Genomic DNA, 21,096 nt, shown 5'->3' on the forward strand with positions numbered 1-21,096 from the left:
CATGTAATAATTACATTACTTATTGCTATTCGGTCTGGATATTTATATCATTTGTCTATTATTCATAAAGTATGAATGTACTCAGTGACCAAAGGCACTTATAAGCCAAAACCTATTGTAGAAGTTAACACCTAAGGGGCCCAAACTCCAGATAGGTCACAACTATTTGATCAGCTGACTTTTGTTCAATTCAATTAAAAAAAATGTCTTTTTCCCCAGTATCTGATATTTATCAAACAGTGAACACGAAATGCAAAAGGACAACACAAATTTATTGAGGTAAATACACACAAGCATAATACTGTCTACAGATAATGTTTCAAAAATGTAAATAGGTATTTGAGTACTGTTTCATATTAACCAGAATTGATTATTTACACTCAAGCTAAATAACGTATGTCATAGTAACTGACATTGCAAAATTCGGTATTAATGTGTTATCTCTAATGGGACAATAACGATGTTTTCCTGGTATTTAATATTAATTGTTCGACAAACACCATTCTAACATTAATATTACAATATTGTTATTGATTCATATACTACCTCATAATTCAGACTTCTCAAAAACATCATGACGACCAGCCACCAAGACATTGTGTGTCAATTCATTTATTACCAATAAGAAATTCCATATTCCACACTCTATGATAAGACAATGATCTTTTGGAAATGGTTGTGCTTGCTTTTTTCCCCGGCCATATCAATTAATCGATGTTGTCACCGGAGTATTGTATGTTTTGTATATAACCCCTAAAATTCGTGGTCTTATTGTCAACTTCAAAAAACCTTTAATTGAATACCTGCTAACGATAATTATAGATATTCCCCGGACCATTTGTTCTAACATTTCAAGTTCAGAGACAATTCTCACACGATAATAATGTTTCTCCCACCTCAGATAAGTAGATCCATAAAGTTGGCCATGCTGGAAATTCTTATCTTGCCCACGGGCAAAGATAAAACAAGTACCCGTATGGAACTCCTTTTTTGATTGTCATCACATAATTACCCCCCTTGTTGAAGACCGTCGTCTGTATCATCATGGAAACCTTGTTTTGTGTCAATATTTAAACTCCTAATTAATAACTTCTAGCTTCAAATGGCACCGTAAAAGAGTGTTCACGCTCCATTCAAGAAATAATGCTGCTCTCTCCTCAGAACTATTTAAAGAACGATTTGACTATTTACATAATCTGAATCACTGCGCACATATCCATGACAGCCGCGAATTATCACATATCTATACGCACAATATTTTCACTACATACAAAAGAGTTCAAGCGAAAAGATACATTTTTGTCAAAATGTCATAATTACCATGAAATTGATGGGATAAAAAATACTCTTGACAAATACAATAGTTTTTCTTTCAATGTATGTTTGAAATGTCTTTGAAACGCGTACACAACCTTGCATACTCACATTTGTTTATGTTATTATGACTTTAAAATAAATAATACTGGTATTCATCAAGACTGCCCATTAGGAATGTTGCATATATTTACATTTTTGAAACATTATCTGTATGATAATACTGACACCTTCGTTTTTTCACACGAAGGTAACCACTGTCCTGACAGGAGTGTACTTTGATAGGAAATGATATCGTGTGCCACTTCAACTCACCAGAGTATTTCTTTAACGGAGGCTGTGTTCCATGTACCGCCGTTGGGCTTGACTGTTTACGATGTAGCAATGCGTCTCAATGTGAAGAAGGCATCCATGGAAAATGGGGATGACAGTGTTTTAATAAATGTGGAACGGGTTGTAAAGATTGTAAATGTAATCATGAGGACGGGTCGTGTACATGCATTCAAGGATTTTACGAATCTGACTGCAAAAGGCAATGTTCACCGAACTGCTTGGGCAACACTTGCTTGGACAATGGTCACTGCAATTGTACAACGGGATATTATTAATGAACGTGTATCGCAAAATGTTACTTGGCATGTGAAGAATGTTCTAACGCTTGCTCTTGTATTGTATGCCGGACTGGAAGATTTGGAGATAAATGTCAATTTGAATGTCAATGCAGTGAGGAGACTGGCTGTGACATTATAACACGTGCATGTATAAATAGAACGTGTCAACATGCATGTACATCATGTGCTAGCAGTGATCACTGCAATGAGAGCGCTGTTGGTACGTTTGTAACCTAGCGTGTCCAGATAACTGTAACGAAGGGTGCATGCAGTCGTCTGGTGTTTGTGATACATGTTTACAGGGATATTACGGTTTAAACTGTGACTATGTATGTAGTTACTGTAGTGACTATGACTTTACACAAACTGGAGAATGTTATAAGTGCTACCCAGGTTTCTATGCTTGTCCTTCTAAATATTCAGCAACCAAACAGATGGGTCCTGTACATTTAATTGTCCTTCCGACTGCTTAAGCTGTTTGGACCGGTTTTCATGCACGGAATGCAAACTATTTTACTACGGAAGTTTATGTGGTTCATCATGTGTAAACAGGGACTCTGTGAAATAAAGTCAGGTTATTGTGTGGAATGTAATTATGTGGATTTTTGCAACACTACCTGTAGCTCCGAATGTTCAACAAATGGATGCGAAAGACAAACTGGTAGCTGTACTGGGTGCATGGATGAGACGGTTTACGGAACATTTTAGAGTATCACATGCACTACGAATTGCAGAAATCAACTGTATTCTCATGAAAACAGTCACTGCACAAATGGATGTATACCTACTTATTATGGAACAACGTGTGACAACGTCTGCTCTGAGAAATGTGCTGATTCCACAACGGAATTAAAATGCGACTCAAAAGGAAAGTGTAGTAATGGATGTTATGATGGGTTCATTGGCGATACTTGTACAATGGGTATGTACCGTATATAGTCGCGTATGTTGGAATTCTATCAGATGCTTACAAATCAAATTCTGAATCATAATTATGTCACTACTAACAGTGGAAATATCAAGAAGCACACAATTCAGGTTTAGACGAGCTTAACAATATAAATCATGTAGATACAAGATTTTAGCAAGACCACTAACGCCACTTATTTGCATTTGTGTATTGACTAATGTTTCTTTGCTGTCTGCCTGATTGAAATATTATTATACGAATTTATCACAGCTGTTTGAATTTCTTATAAGCAGAGTCAAATGCCAAAGAACTTATTACTGAACATGTACTAAAAATATAGAATTGAAAGTGAATATGAAAAGGAAAAAGTGGAATAAGGAGTAACAAGATTTTTGTTTATTCCTTATTCAAACACTCGTAATGAAATAAAGTTCTCCACGTTTCATCGTATAGGGGAGAACCTTTGTCTCAACGTGGCCAATTCAAAACTTGTTTGGGCAGTTTGTAGTCACGTGATAGTGATAATTGAAAGGCGGGAAAGGGTGTGTGCGTGTCATTTCTACGGAGACATTCGTCTTGGGAACAGATTTGTTTTCTTCAGCCTATTTTTTGGTCATGTTGCTTCAACCAAACGTGGATCTTTTGATAGAGCAGAAACTGCAAGCTCACAAGGAGGAACTTTTGTCAGTCATAGGAAATTTGATAAAGCTAAGTACAAAAAGCAATACAGAAGAATTATCAAAAATTTCTAATTTGATTGTGTCGGACACTTCAAATTTTAAGAGAAAATCTAATAAGGAGCAATATAAAGTTAACAAAAAGGTTATGTTGAAATTAGAAGAAGCAAACAGGGTTGAGAGTCTGCATGAGTCTAAAGCAATGATAAAACAAGGTAAATTATTGTTCACATTGAAAAAGCCGTCCTGTTTATTTTATATCAAGTTTATGTTCCGCACGGGCGAGTTGCGAGAGTATTGACCATTGAACGATTAATGTGTATAGTGTACACGGATTAATAGTGTAGAATGCAAAGTTTTCTGTAAGTGTATAGTTTAATAATATAAACGTAAATAACACATGAGAAATTTGACATATTCTAATAGAAAAAATGAAAACCAACAAATGATAATAGAAAATGCTAAACTTGGTTGTTTTTTTTCCGCTGTCGAAACACTAGAACACATGCAAAAACTGGTTTGTCTTGCTGACACCAGTGAACTTGGATGGAGGGTGGTATCTGAGTATGAGAGCAACCCATTGGCCGATGACTCGGATGATGAGAAGAAGATGTATAAGGCAGAATTTCGAGCAGCCAGGAAGCTGAAGGCCGAGCGAGTCAAGCAGACCCGTACCCGCTTTTCCCCCTATCTGAGGGGACCGGCACGCCAGACGCCACGTGCAACGCCGTCATCCATCGCAGAAGCAACAAAGCCGGGGTTGTGTTTCTTGTGCGGCAAGGCCGGGCATTGGAGGTTGGAGTGCCCTGGGGGCACAACCAGTGGAAATAATAAGATAAGTGAAGTTTTATGTTTGGATCAGAATGAGGATCAAACTGCAGATAATCAGGTAAGTTTGGAAAATAATGCTACTTCTGTAAAGATGGAAGCACCGTCTGTTATTTCTCCAGTTGGTAGACTTAAGGAGCACATATCAATGTGGCGGTCGGCATCCGCGGACCCATACATAGTTAGTATAGTTGAAAATGGTTATAAATTGCCTTTTAAATCATTTCCGGAAGCAAATTGTATGAAAAACAACAAATCCGCAAGGGAAAATCCTGATTTCGTATCAGATGAAATTGATCGTTTGTTGTCAAAAGGAGTGATTAAGCAAGTAAATAACGTACCTAGTGTTGTTAATCCACTCACAGTGGCGTTTGAAATGGGAAACAAGCCCAGACTGGTTTTGGATTGTAGACATATTAATCAACATTTCCATCTTTTCAATGTAAATTTTGAAGATATAAAGGTTACAGAATATTTGTTTGAGCCAGGTTCATATGTATTTACCTACGATTTTAAAAGTGCATATCATCATATCGATATTTTTAACCCCGTAGATCTTTTCTGGGATTTTCATGGGAAGTCGAAGGGCAGAAAAAGTACTTTGTATATGCTTCCCTTCCATTCGGATTCAAAACGGCAGGGCATAAATTTACTAAGACACTTCGTGTTGTAGTTAAATATCTCCGTTCAAAGGGTCATAATATTGTGATGTTTCTAGATGACGGTATTGGAGGTAGTATTAATTATACTGACGCTCTAAAATCAAGTCAAGAGGTAAAACATACATTGATAAGTTTTTTTATTTCTCTTGGCGTCTGAGAAATGCAAGTGGGTACCTAACAACGTAACCGAATGGCTAGGGTACGTGTTAGATTTTGATAGAAACTGTTTTTACATAAAGGAAGACAGGATTTGCAGACTTGAGATGGTTCTTAAAGAGGCTTTGAGCCAGGTAAGTTTAGATAAATTCCATCTACTTCCAGTTAGATATTTGGCGTCAATAGTAGGACAAATATTATCGCTACAGTTTGTGATTGGCAACACAGTCCGTATGCAAACCAGGTGTATGTACAATTGTAAACTAACTCGAGCTAGTTGCAATTCTTCAGTCATGGTATCGGATAAGGCTGTAAGAGAAATGAAAATTTGGCAGAAAAATGTTCGGAAGTTAAACAATGCTGGTAAGAGTATGTCGACTTTGAAAATCTGTGATTTTCAAATGTTCTGTGATGCTAGTGCAGTAGGTTATGGTGGTTACATGGAACATATTAATCCGAGTTGAAAGATATAAAAATAAGCAGTAGGCTCCCAAAAGTGAGAGATAGTAGGCTCCCGAAAGTGAGCTATAGTAGGCTGCTTGATGCGATCAGTAGTAGGCTTCCGGATGTGAGCGGCTGTCGGCTCCCGGAAGTAAGTGATATTAAGCTACCGGAAGTGAGCGGTAGTAGGCTCCCGGACGTGAGCAGTAGTAGACTCTCGATATTGAAGTGTAAGAGCTTCCCGGAAGTAATTAGTAGTAGGTTCTTAGAAGCGAACGGTGGTATACCCTCGGAAGTGAGAGGTAGGAGGCTCCTGGAAGTGAGCGATAAAAGGCTCCCGGAAGTGAGCGGTTGTAAGCTCCCGAAAGGGAGCTGTAGTAAGCTCCCGGAAGTGAGCTGTAGTAGGCTCCCGGAAGTGAGCGATAATAGGCTCCCTGACGTGAGCAGTAGTAGGTTAACAAAATTAAGCAAAGGTAAGCTCTCTGAATTGAGTTCTTGTACGCTTCAAGAAGTAAGCATTAGTGTGTTTTCAAATGTTAGCAGGAGTAGTTTATCGGAAGCGAGTTTAAGTGGAAGTGAAAACCTAACGAAAACAATAAGCGGAAAGAACGCAATTTCTAACAATGGTTTTGTGGTAAGATCAGAAGAACAAGTAGTTGGTTCATGGTCTGTAAATGAAGGAACTAATAGTTCAACTTGGAGGGAAACAGAAGCGGTAAGAAGGGTTGTTCAAAGCAGTGCTCATATATTACAAAATCATACAATTAAAGTGTATTCTGACAATAAAAATGTAAAATCAAATTTGTTAAACGGAAGTAAAAAGTGTGATATTCAGTCTATAGCTTCAGATTTACATGATTTCTGTGAGAAAAACTAAATAGCTTTAGTTCCAGAATTGATTCCACGTACGGAAAAATGAGCATGCCGATATGATGAGTAGATGCGGCGATAGTGATGACTGGTTTATTTCAGTTAGTTGGTTTGGTTATATAGACAGCATATGGGGTCCACATACGGTAGATCGTTTTGCTTCATCAAATAATAATAGATGTAAGCGTTTTAACTCGAAGTGGTGGTATTCCGGCACTGAAGGGATTGATGCTTTTACAATGATTTGGAAATATGACAATAACTGGTTAGTTCCTCCACCGAGGTTGATCACAGAGTGCATAGACAAAATTGAGCTACAAAACGGCTAATTGCACATTGGTTGTACCGTATTGGACATCGGCACCATTTTGGTCATGTTTTGTTAGAAACAGTTCATTTAGGTTATATATTACTGATTTCAGGATATTGCCGAAAAATGGCGTTGTATGTTGCGGACATGGCAGCAATGGGTTTTTTGCCAAAGATCCTTTGCCATTCAATATAATAGCACTAAAATGTACATTTTGACTAAATATCTAATTATTCGTTGCCAACAGGTCCTGACCTAAGATCGACACTTCAAGGTCGTTTGATTGGAGCAGGGGTTCACCATCAGAGACACAGTGTGAAGCAAATAACATTGCGGCATATGTATTGCAATCACGTGCGGATTCTACGACAGAAAAGTACACAGGGTGTTTTGAAAAGTTTTCTTCTTTTTGTGTTTTAAAATAGTTAAGTGCTAAACCGGCAAATTCGATCGTAGTATCTTTATATATCACACATATCACACGGTTTAGAGGATCCAACAAACGATTCAGTTGTGAAGCATTTGTCTGATGCTGCGAAAAGGCTTACATCTAAGCCCAAGAAAAGAATGGACGTTATTGACGCTCATATTCTTATAGCTTTATATGAAATGTTTTCAAAAGATATGCGTGCTACTAACGTTAGAGATTTAACTATGATTCTGTTATGCTATGCTGGATTTTTGCGATTTAATGACATGAGTAATTTACATTGTTCAGATATTACATTTGAAAACGATTATATTATTGTTAAAATAAGATCAAGTAACACTGATGTTTACAGAAAGGGTCGAGAAGTATTAATAGCGAAGGGCAGTACAATCGCATGTCCTTACACTATGTTGAATCGTTATATGGAAATGGCTGGTTTGTCAAATACTTCAGATGATTTTTTATTAAGGCCTATGTTTCAATCAAAACGGGTTCATTCATTGATTCATAAAAACAAAAAGATAAGCTATACTAGGGCTAGAGTATGTAATGTTATCTTAACAAATTATCCTTAGTTGCTCCAGGTTTAACATTAGGGACGCATACTTTGCGCGCAAGTGGAGAAACGTCGGCAGCAAACGTTGCAGGGCTTTCAGATAGGTGTATTAAAAGGCATGGTCGTTGGAAGACTGATCAAGCAAAAGATGGATAGATATGTGATTCTTTGGAAAAGAAACTTATGATTACTAAAAGCTTAGTCTTATAAAAAGTTTGTCGGTAACTAGAATGTACAGGACAAGTGAATTTGAATGTTTTATTTTCCTTCTTGTTGTGTTATTTCTATAAACGAGTCTCATAAGCAGTGTGTGTTTGCTTATATTTTTGTTAAGGGTGTGTTGATACATAAAGTTCTCCACTTTACATCGTATAGGGGAGAACCTTTGTCTCAACGTGGCCATTTCAAAACTGGTTAGGGCAGTTTTTGTCACGTGATAGTGATAATTGAAAGGCGGGAAAGGGTATTTGCGTGTCATTTCTACGGAGACATTCGTCTTGGGAACATCAAGTTTTTAAAACATTCAAATTCATATTATTGTAAAATAATGGCGAGAAGGAGACTTATATAGATGATAAGATCATATTTGTATTTGTAAAATGGAGCATGTTGAGATATGTTCGTTATCTGATATTTGGAGGGTTAGTCTAAGAAACATTAATTGTTTCGCGCATTGTTACGAACACAGGTTTCCTCGTCCATTTAAAAAAACAAAAACGGGGTTTTGCCTGGGCGGCTAGTAACCCAGAGATAAATATTCGATCTTATCACTAAACAATGCATGGCGTAAGTTTGTTTCGCCATGTTTTTTATTCTGATAAAATCGTGACATGCTCAGTTTGGGGTGATTTTTATTTATAATTGTTGATCGGAATATTTGACACTCGGATATGTGTATGTATGTTTTTTCAAGGATTTGATGATTTTGCTATTGTTTTGTTGTCACCCCCATGTATCTGTTGTTGCCCAAAATAAACGAGTCTCATAAGCAGTGTGTGTTTGCTTATGGTTTTGTTAAGGGTGTGTTGAGACTACAAATTTCTCTTTGTTTCAAGCAGTTAAATTAAACATAATGTGTAGAAACATTATGAAATATGAAGACCCAGTTACCTGTTTTGTCATCATCAGTCACATTGTTTATTCTGTATTATTATTATTATCATTATCATTATTATTATTATTATTATTATTATTATTATTATTATTATTATTATTATTATTATAACTATTATTATTATTATTATTATTATTATTATTATTATTATTATTATTATTATTATTTAGCCACCTGTGTGCCTTTGTATTTTATTTTCCTTTTGATAATTGATAGTATTTTAATTCGATAATTTATTGAAGTGTAATCAGTTTAGTATTAAAGGTGTAAAATATTTGCGAAACAGGATCAAAAGATGGCGTGCATATTACTTATGTTGAATTCATAGTTACTCTGAGTGGCACTTAGGAATAACATAGGTCTGGATGAGATGTAAATAAACACATGCATTTTTAAATACGTTTTGCACGTGTGTTGTTATTTGCTATTTCGCTATTTACTACAAACTTTGGCTAAATAAAAATGGACCCTAATTATAATGTGAAACATACTTAACCTGTTCTATTGAAGATCATATATTTATAATTCAAAACATGCTTTAGCACTAAAATGTGGATGCGGTTAACACCACGTAATGCTCGTGAATCCAAACGGGTGTTACTTAGTGGATAAAAAACAAGTAAACGGACATGGCGCAGTGATAACAATACAAGTGAACGGGCGTGGCGCTGTGGTTAAAACACAACTAAACGGGCGTGGCTTAGTGGTTAAAATACAAGTAAATGGACATGGCACAGTGATAACAATACAAGTAAACGGACGCGGCCCAGTGGTTAAAATAAATAAAATAAATAAAAAAGTAAGGCATGGGTCATTTGTAACTATCCAAGTAAGCTAGCATGGCTCAGTGGTAAAATATAAGTTAACAGGCAAGGTGCAGTGATAAAAGAGTACCTCAGGTTTGACACGGATAATAGTAATTCAATAATACAAATGCATTCGGTTATAGCCATCAGTGTTATAAACGCTATTTAAACTTAGTTGTTTTGTACATAAAGTTTTTTTGAAAAAGATAAACCCCTCAAAAAGTGAAAACGAAATTAAGTAAACTACTGACACAGGGAAAAAAATGTGTATCAATAATGTACGCCTGGAAAACAAACTACTAGTACACAATGAGGATGGTAATTCAATAACCGAACAAATGTCTTTCAAATAAGTGGTTGATGAAATTGTTTAAAAACATGTAAAGGGCTCAATAAGTAGATTAAATACTGTCCTATTTAAATACTAACTTTTTAGTCGGAATGCATTCGATCAATACTTAGCAAGCACTTATCCTATGCCAAACAGATATTTTTCTTCTCTTATGAGTGTGGTTATTTGCGGCACGCAATGTACACTTTAATATAGGTTTTCGATTACCACGAATGTCAGTAAGGACAGTCATCATCGTATTCAAGAAATATGTGTGCTTATACGCATCGTAAAAAACTGGCAGCCAGATCAAATCCGACCATTCATTGGAATTCACAAAGGACTTCTAACAAAAGCATTTTTTTTCGTTCATGTATTATGGTTAAATCGTAGCCCTAAGTGACAACGCGATAATTAAGTGGCATCCCAAACAAAAGGACTTAGAACCTTTCTGCTTCCATCCATTTATCTGAAATTGTTGAGCCATTAAACCAGACTAATGAAAGATTAAGCTACAGCATCTCCTGCCCCATGTCATTTATTGGGCATTGGATAAATGATATAGACTCATTAAATTCACTAGTGATATACAGAGCACTAAAATCTACTATGCATATGTCACCACAAGACGAATATCACTTGTTTTGATATGTCCGCAATATATGATATTAGGAGAAAATAAATTATTAATTTTAACTTTGCAAGATCAAGCATGTTTAAATTCATTCAATCATTAAATTCGGAAAATACTGCATGTCTACGAAAACTTGCTTTGTATTGCAAACATGCTTTTAAGCTACGATATAATGCTTGATAACCATGAAGTATTCTAGTGCCTTATATATTTGTCTTGATTCACGACAATCATTTAATAGTAGCTTGCCCTCTAACTTATGTTTGAAAAATTAGGCCCGAACTGGTACGTGTGCATTATTTTCTGTAGTGATTTTCTTGAAAATATGTAAATGTAAAATGTTGGTGATATTAAGAAACGACAAAAATTAAATAAATAAACCACAGCAAATAGAAACGGTTCTAGTAATAGTAAACATGTCGTCGACGGGAAATTGATTTTTGTGTTAATGAGAGTGGTTGCAGTCGTTATGCTATCTTTTTTATTGTTATTGGTATACATAACAGCGTTTTAAAACTTTGCATAAGTTTAAGTGTTAACGTTTTGCTTTATTTTACCGTTATAAATAGGGATGGTTACACGGTTATTGATAGTGAGGTGGCTGTCTACTTTGATTCGGTGAAAATCACTTTCCATGTTCCAGCATGTCAACGATATTATCAGTCTGTAAGTCATTTATCATAGGATTTAAGTAATTATCACCCTAACGATTTTTGTTTTACACAACACTGTAAGTGACGTCACTAACAGTTTCTATATTTTATTTCGCTTATCTTATCATAACAAACAACGGGAATGACGTCGAGTCATGATACGCACGCGAGTGTATTAGCAAAAATATCATTTATGTCGGTGAATACCACTTTATAGCATTTTATGGTGCCACATGGCAGCATCTCGACACAATAACATGGCGGAAACATATCAAACATATATCATTAAACGTCGATGGGTAATGAACTCCTTCACAAAAAAATCAATTGTAAATAAATCTGTTGTATTTTTATTTCGGTAATGTGCATAGGTTCTTTTTTAGGTATATATATTTATATATATGAGAAATAAAAGGTTCAAGCCAATCGCGAACTTATTTTTGTAACAGACGTTCGCAAAATCACCAGACATCTATGTTTTTCTTAAATATTTAAGTTTTGTCTTCAAATTCCATTTCGAGGGGTGAAAGGGTAAAGGTTCTATCTTCGTCTTTATTTATTGTCACTTAGAACCTTTTCGCATTCACCCCCGAATTGTATGATGAAAGGAGCCAAGATAAATCTAGTTACGCGTTATACGCGGAGTTGCAAAAACATATAATTATACAACTGTATGTGTGATATTTTCGTAGTGCCCCCGTTTATACTTGTATATAAAGACAGGTTAAAATTGTCAAGTAAGGGGTATAAACACACTCGCTTGATTTATTACATTTAAGGAAGTTAACGCCTATTTCTAATTACAAACAATCGATTACATGCCAATCTAACAGTTTAAGCAAACTGCTTCGATCATCAACTTGTATTTGAAACATGACATTCTAAATCACGCGAACGAGTTGAATCGGTTTAAAGGGGCTGTACTCCGTATGATGAAATACTGGAAAAAAGAAAATTGCTGAAAACTGACATAAACTTGGTATCGATGTGTACAATGCATTGAAACTTACTTACTTAGTACCACATAGTTTACAATTTATTTATCTTTCGCAGTTTTTTCGTATTTTTCTATTGAAATATATTACTAGGTTTGTCTACCTAGTAGAATTCATTTCTTATGCATGATTGGCTAGTCGATATTATCACATGATATTACCAAGATAGGTATATAGCTTAAATTTCCAATCGTTTACGGTAAGCCTTCGTAGCACAGTGGATATTACACTGGACTTCAATTTAGGCGACACCGGTTCGAACCCGGTCCCCGACTCAATTTTCTTTTACAGCTTGGTATTTCTTTACAATCATGAAATCAAAGAGTTAAACATTTTATTGAATAATTGTCCTGAGATTCGTTATAGAAAAGAACTGTTTTGGTGCCAATCTGGCGTAAAGTCCCTTTAATGGGATACTCAATTCATACGACCCAAAGAATCATAAGTAAACAACTTCTTTAAAACTTCCGCGTCTACTCTAGTGTGTATTGGGGTATAAACAAGTTAGCTTTATTTTTGACTTCTTTTTGAATCATACATATTCAGATAGATTGTTCACCTGATTCGGATATAAAGATGAATAGTTTAAACAAATCATTAATTGTTGTGTTTATTATCTTGATTAAAGCCGATTCCTGCGTCTCTCAGCCGAGTAAGTATTTGTTTTATATTTTGCTTATTACCTTCTACATCGAACTATTTTGGTAAGATAGACTTAAATATTTTTAGCAAACATTAATTTTATGTGATATGTTTTAATATAAGTGCTATTAATATTCATAGTATATAAGATTTTATAATCTTTATTTACTAAGCATACTAGCGTACTAAAGTAACACAAACACAATTAATATTCGTTGCTTTTATATGATCATGGTGTTATGTTTGTGATGTGTTTTTGGTTTGTAGATATCAATGTCATCTGGTCCAGTGTTTAAAAAAGTGTAATATTTTCAATCAATTAATTAAAACAAAAAAACTGATTTCATATTTCCTTTTGACTTTAATTCTGTATTGACTGTAACAAGCATTTATTTTCAATTTATCTAACCTTAAACGATAAGTACACGATGTAACAAACAAAAAGCCTACATATTAGCCTTATATCTTAAAAAAACATTATGATTCTGACACTGTCTATGGGAACAGTCTGCTTTATATCTTATTTTCATATTCTGTTCAGGTTGTTTCGCAAACTGCGCTTTATGTGAAAATTCAACCGTGTGCACATCATGTGAATCGGGATACTTCTTATGGTCAGCTTATGAATGTACAGCGTGCAAGTACGTAGGAACAAATTGTGTTACATGCAGTAATTACACACTTTGTAACGAATGTAGGCCAGGATTCTGGGGCACCACTTGTCAAACATTTTGTTCTAAAGGTTGTAACACAGAATTCTGTAACTCGTTTGATGGAACATGTACTTGTACACAAGGTTTTTATGGACCTACATGCCAATACATGTGCTCGGATAACTGCCTTACTAACACGTGTGGGGTTAACGGTGAATGTGAATGCAAAGACGGGTATTATGGAAATCAGTGTAATGGAATGTGTTATTCTGGTTGTGAGAAATGCTCTAATGGCTCATCTTGCTCTATGTGCCCATCTGGAAAATACGGAACAAATTGTGGTGTTTCGTGTGAATGCAATGGAAGATGCGATTTTCTTACTGGTGAGTGTATACATGTAACGTGTCCTAAAACGTGTGCATCATGTAGAGAAAGTGATCAGTGCAACGAGTGTACTTTCGGTTGGTTTGGTGTACGATGTAACAACACCTGTTCTGGTAATTGTAATGGGGGTTGTGAGCAATATTCCGGATATTGCAATGCATGCTATACTGGCTACGGTGGAACAGAATGTGATATTCAATGCAATTACTGTCGTAACGGTAACTGCAATAGAGACGGGGAGTGTACATCGTGTTATAATGGCAACTATGGGCCACTATGTAATAACAAATGTTCTGAGGACTGTGTTGGCAATACCTGCAACCAAAAAGATGGGTCGTGTCAACTGACGGTTCAGTGTCCTGTGAAGTGCGTCAGTTGTACGGACAACGTTACATGCACTGAATGTAAGAACACTTATTACGGATTTATGTGTACATTTAAATGCAGCAGTACATGCAAGGGTGGAACCTGTGATATAGAATCTGGCCGTTGTGAGAATTGCGAGACATCACATTATGGGGACTTTTGCGAAAATATCTGCTCTCAGAACTGTGCAGGTTCTCTAACAGAATCAAAATGCGACTCAACAGGAAAGTGCAGCCGCGGATGTATTGATGGTTTCATTGGCGATACCTGTACTTCAGGTAACCACTTGTATATTTTAATTACACGTTTATTTATGTTTACATTACTCATAATGTTTAAGGATGTTATGCTATGTTAAGTTATTATGCGGAAAGTATATCCAATTGTACATGCTATACAACCAGGACATTATGTTGCATTAACCTCAATTTGATATGAATTTATGCACTATATGGCATTGATCATTCTTACTGTATTTCCGTCTTGTTTATTAATTTGATTTTTATAATGTCATATAATGTCGTAATAATATTGTGAGTTTTAAAACAAAGACTTTGCCCACATTGTAATGTCTAAGACCTCAGACTGATTTCCTTTATTGTTTAAATGCAGCCTATGTACACATATTACATCAAAGTATATCGCTATGCTTTTAACGTGCTCATCGAAATATGTATTACATAGAATTCTTAAACACGAAAAAATTTAAGGTTGTTGAAGAAAATCTTTCTATTTTCTTGTATGAAGCATTTGCTCAGAGAAGTATGTTGATTACTTTGCCTTTATGATTTATTTAAGATATTTTTACCAATTGTTAAATAATTACAAAATGGTTTATGTGCTTTGATTTTGAATAAAAATGTTTAAATATTCGCTCCTGTATATGCTACTGTAAAGAATTTCTACCGCCAAACTAATGTTGAATAATGTAATGTAAATATGTGATGTTATGTATGAAGAATACTTCATGCTTCTCTTCTGTTCTCTATTTTCTTCATGCTTTACGATGAAATATGGGGTTTAACAGTGAAATAACAACAGTGAAAATATCAATTTGATATTTTAACTGCAAAATAAGGAGTGAAAATATCAACTTTCAGAACTACTTTTAAATTCCTTTGTTGTTACATGTACTTGCCTTGATCAAAACAGAACATTGGACTTCAGTAAATTATGTCAAAAAATGAAACTTACTATAAAAACACGCGTACATGCAGTCTTAAACTAAGAAGAATGGTTAAAATCCAATGAGTATCCACATTTGTTTTGCTAACACATTTGACCTTCCAAATTTTCATTCTTTAAATAGCGGCGTAGTAATTTGGTTTTGTATTCATGCCCATCTTAAAATAAAAAGTGTTTTCATTATTTTTTGGAACATATGTGCACTTATAATACTTCATTGTTAACTGTTCATTAAGCTTTGCAATAAAAAACGAGCGAATATTAAGCTATAAGAATGAATAGCAGAGAACTATTTCTCAGCAAACCGAAAGTAGAAAAGTTGACAGCTATAACTATGCATGAGGGGCGCCCCACGGGTAGCGGCCTAAAGCCTACCCTTTTCAAAAAAGGGGGTAATTCAGAAATAAATAAAAAAAACTCCGAAAATAAGCATAAAAGAAACAGAACATTTGTTTATTTCAGTGTAAGATCGTATTTTAATTCACTCGTGATCATATAAAAACTACATTTTCACTCGTGGCTTCGCCACTCGTAAAAATATGTTTTTCTATGACACTTGTGAAAAAAAATACGATCTTACACTGAAATAAACAAATATCCTCTATAGCATTATTATTGATTATAAATTATTCATTCTGTATTTTGTCGAACTTGAGATTACTGCACATTTCCTTCTTGAATTCTTAAATAATAACTTTCGTTGAAAACATCCAATTGTTTTTACATATTTTCAGCCCTTGTCGCCATTAACACAGTGCGTATAATACTACTTTAATCGGAATTGAACTAGTCATATAAATCTAAATAGCAAAGCGGAATGAGGCCCCGTATAAGCCATTGGCTTCCTCCCCAATCCTAAACTAGGGAACCATATCATATTAGGGATAGGTCTGTTGATGTCAAAACCTGGTCGGGATGTTCTCATTGATAAAATCTCGACCGCTTATAAAAGTGTGTCACTTGGTTTCAAAATCTAGGTCACTAGGTCAAATCTTAAAATTATCGTTTGAAAAAACAATATGCATTACATTTGGTCAAACTTCATCAGAATGCTTTCCTTGAAGAACTCTTTGACGTAATTTGAAACGTGGCCAACATGTGATCAAATAGAAAATGTCTGGAACCATATAATCGGAACCATAAATTGGTAGGGATTGATTTGATAACGTACACAGCTGATCGGAATTTTCCCTTTGTTAGCAATCAACTAACCACTAACAGCATAAATTAACCAATCAAATACCGATTTCACCAGTTATAAGAGTTTAAAGCATAAAATATAAATTCAAAATGTCCGTTTCATTTGTGCATTTTTTTTTATTTTTATCTCGTGAACTTTGAACGTTGAACGTTTAACTCGTGGCTTTATTTTTTAGTCTGATGATCATATAGTTACTCCTTTCCCTTTTAGCGGCCATTGACAACTGTGTGCCTCGGAACATTTATCAAAACGCCAATGATTCTTTAATGGCGCTGTTTCAGAAGCCGAAAAGCAGCAAACCGTTCGAGCGGAAGAGGATACTAGCTCTGGTTCGGTCATCGTTGGAGCGGTCTGTGGTGCCCTTGGTTTGTGTGTTGTTTTAGCTCTGGTGGTAATGCTTGTCATTAAAAAGAAAGGGCTTATAAGGTAAATTTGTATATATATATACGCTTACCAATATACAATAAATGCGATTGAGAAAGAAAAAACATTGAATGTATTACTACAACTCTTACTCGGGAGCTGTGTAAAGCATGCACATAAATTATTATTATTATTATTATTATTATTATTATTATTATTATTATTATTATTATTATTATTATTATTATTATTATTATTATCATCTATTATATAGGAAAGAGAGGAAGAAGACGTATGAAGACATATTGCCAGAAGTAGGCCAAAATGAACCGTACACAACTTTAGAAGTCACACAAACGAGTACATAACTCTTGTTTTTTAGTTCAGATATCAGAAACGAATGCATTTTCTGCTTGAATGACAAATTTAACACACTTATTTCATACTATTTTAGTCGTTTGCCACAGGTTTCAGACGAGTATGAGCATATTACATTTTAGATTCATCAGATATATTAAGCTTTCAACAGAAACGGTCTAAAACTTGGTCTAGATAAAGCCACAAAATAATCTTTCCATTAACGTCAGTACCTTAAGTACGCAATTTAAATCAAAATGCCGTGCGTACTAAAACAAAAATTTAAATGGCACTTTTTGAAACCAATTCGTTTTAAAGAAGATAGTAAGCCTACTTGTCTGGTATTTGCATCCAAATTTTATTTATAAAACAGTTTTATCTATAATTTATTTTACAGCCGAGTATGAAATACCCGACTCCGAATCGCGGTCTGGGTTGAGCATGGAAAGTAAAGACACCGGGGTATACTACAATAATGAAAATGCCTACTACAAGAATGTTGGTGGAAATGTTCAGAAGACATGAGTATCTACACCAACAATTAAAATACAGTGGTTTTGTTTATTGGTCTATAACTTGTCACAGCTGTTTAGTTTTGCACAATAAAATATTGGTATATCAGTATATGTGTTAGTTAGTTTAAGATTCATCCATGCACATACACATATATTAAGTATGAACACGTTTTTGCAATAAATTTGCCTTATATTGTTTAAAATTATAAAAGAAAGGACAGTTATCAAAATTGTCTATTAGTCTTAAAGACAGTGCGACAGTTCGATATTTGTAATCAGTAGAAAGATGACATGCAAGGCATCATAGAGGTATCGTGCTTTTTTGATACAAACACGTATTGATACAGATATAATGATGCACGTGAAGTCAGTCTTTGTTGTGATATGACGTTGTTTCTCTCGTGAGTGCTCATATATGATGTAATCCATTTACTTGGTCAGAAATGTTGTCAGCCAATTACATGATGTGATGTAAGCCGTTGAATTGCTTTTAAATTATGTAATCCGTTTGCATGCTCATTATTGATGTAAGCCGTTAACATACTCCTAGATTATTCGGCCCTTCGGATAATCCTAAATGAGGTAGGTCATTGACATGATTTAGTGATGTATGCCATGTGCGTGCTCCTTTACGTTGTTATCCATTTGCGTGCTCATAAATAATGTACGCCGTTTGACGTGCGGATAAATGATGTACGCCGTTTGAAATGCTCTTAAATGATGTACGCCGTTTGACATGCTCTTAAATGATATACGCCGTTTGAAATGCTCCTAAATGATGTACGCCGTCCAAAATGCTCTTAAATGATTTACGCCGTTTTGCATGCTCCTAAATGATGTACGCCGTTTGACATGCTCCTATATGATGTACGCCGTTTGACATGCTCGTAAAGGATGTACGCCGTCCGACATGCTCCTAAATCATGTACGCCGTTTGACATGCTCCTAAATAATGTACGCCGGCCGACATGCTCCTAAATGATGTACGCCGTTTGATATGCTCCTTAATAATGTTCGCCATTTGACATGCTCCTAAATGTTGTACGCCGTTTGATATGCTCCTAAATGATCTACGCCGTTTGATATGCTCCTTACGGATGTACGCCGTTTGACAAGCTCCTAAATGATGAACGCCGTTTGACATGCTCCTAAATGATGTACGCCGACCGACATGCTCCTAAATGATGTACGCCGTTTGATATGTTCCTTAATAATGTACGCCATTTGACATGCTCCTAAAGGATGTACGCCGTTTGATATGCTCCTAAATGATCTACGCCGTTTGATATGCTCCTTACGGATGTACGCCGTTTGACAAGCTCCTAAATGATGAACGCCGTTTGACACGCTCCTTAATGATGTACGTCATTTGGCATTCTCCTAAATGATGTACGCCGTTTGACATGTTCCTTAATGATGTACGCCGTTTGACATGCTCTTAAATGATATACGCCGTTTGACATGCTCCTAAATAATGTACGCCGTTTAATATGCTCCTAAAGGATGTACGCCGTTTGATATGCTCCTAAATGATGTACGCCGTTTGACATGCTCCTTACGGATGTACGCCGTTTGACAAGCTCCTAAATGATGAACGCCGTTTGACATGCTCCTTAATGATGTAAGCCATTTGGCATTCTCCTAAATGATGTACGCCGTTTGACATGCTCCTTAATGATTTACGCCGTTTGACATGCTCTTAAATGATATACGCCGTTTGAAATGCTCCTAAATGATGTACGCCGTCTTAAATGTTCTTAAATGATTTATGCCGTTTTGCATGCTCCTAAATGATGTACGCCGTTTGACATGCTCCTATATGATGTACGCCGTTTGACATGCTCGTAAAGTATGTACGCCGTCCGACATGCTCCTAAATCATGTACGCCGTTTGACATGCTCCTAAATAATGTACGCCGACCGACATGCTCCTAAATGATGTACGCCGTTTGACATGCTCCTAAATGATGTACGCCGACCGACATGCTCCTAAATCATGTACGCCGTTTGACATGCTCCTAAATAATGTACGCCGACCGACATGCTCCTAAATGATGTACGCCGTTTGACATGCTCCTAAATGATGTACGCCGTTTGACATGCTCCTAAATGATGTACGCCGTTTGACATGCTCCTAAATGATGTACGCCGTTTGACATGCTCCTAAATGATGTACGCCGTTTGACATGCTCCTAAATAATGTACGCCGTTTAATATGCTCCTAAATGATGTACGCCGTTTGACATGCTCCTAAATAATGTACGCCGTTTGACATGCTCCTAAATAATGTACGCCGTTTAATATGCTCCTAAATGATGTACGCCGTTTGACATGCTCCTAAATAATGTACGCCGTTTAATATGCTCCTAAATGATGTACGCCGTTTGACATGCTCCTAAATGATGTACGCCGTTTGACATGCTCCTAAATAATGTACGCCGTTTAATATGCTCCTAAATGATGTACGCCGTTTGACATGCTCCTAAATGATGTACGCCGTTTGACATGCTCCTAAATGATGTACGCCGACCGACATGCTCCTAAATCATGTACGCCGTTTGACATGCTCCTAAATAATGTACGCCGACCGACATGCTCCTAAATGATGTACGCCGTTTGACATGCTCCTAAATAATGTACGCCGTTTAATATGCTCCTAAATGATGAACGCCGTTTAATATGCTCCTAAATGATGTACGCCGTTTAATATGCTCCTAAATGATGTACGCCGTTTGACATGCTCCTAAATGATGTACGCCGTTTGACATGCTCCTAAATGATGTACGCCGACCGACATGCTCCTAAATCATGTACGCCGTTTGACATGCTCCTAAATAATGTACGCCGACCGACATGCTCCTAAATGATGTACGCCGTTTGACATGCTCCTAAATAATGTACGCCGTTTAATATGCTCCTAAATGATGAACGCCGTTTAATAAGCTCCTAAATGATGAACGCCGTTTAATATGCTACTAAATGATGTACGCCGTTTAATATGCTCCTAAATGATGAACGCCGTTTGACATGCTCCTAAATGATGTACGCCGTTTGACATGCTCCTAAATGATGTACGCCGACCGACATGCTCCTAAATCATGTACGCTGTTTGACATGCTCCTAAACAATGTA

At 35.9% G+C, this 21,096-nt stretch overlaps 1 protein-coding gene across 2 annotated transcripts; it reads left to right on the top strand.

Annotated features, from left to right (window-relative positions):
* Positions 1–12,807: 12,807 nt before the first annotated feature.
* Positions 12,808–18,070, top strand: LOC128206405 (multiple epidermal growth factor-like domains protein 10). 2 transcript variants are annotated; one of them, XM_052908815.1, is made up of 5 exons: positions 12,808–12,950; positions 13,482–14,621; positions 17,011–17,155; positions 17,367–17,452; positions 17,847–18,070. In XM_052908815.1, the coding sequence occupies exons 1-5, from the start codon at positions 12,875–12,877 to the stop codon at positions 17,972–17,974; spliced, it is 1,575 nt and encodes a 524-aa protein (XP_052764775.1). In that variant the 5' UTR covers positions 12,808–12,874; the 3' UTR covers positions 17,975–18,070. The 2 variants fall into 2 exon arrangements, with proteins under 2 accessions (XP_052764775.1, XP_052764777.1); XM_052908817.1 differs by having other exon boundaries at positions 17,011–17,094.
* The last annotated feature ends 3,026 nt before the right edge of the window (positions 18,071–21,096 follow it).

This window comes from Mya arenaria, chromosome 10 (assembly GCF_026914265.1).
Source record: "Mya arenaria isolate MELC-2E11 chromosome 10, ASM2691426v1".
Taxonomy (NCBI): domain Eukaryota; kingdom Metazoa; phylum Mollusca; class Bivalvia; order Myida; family Myidae; genus Mya; species Mya arenaria.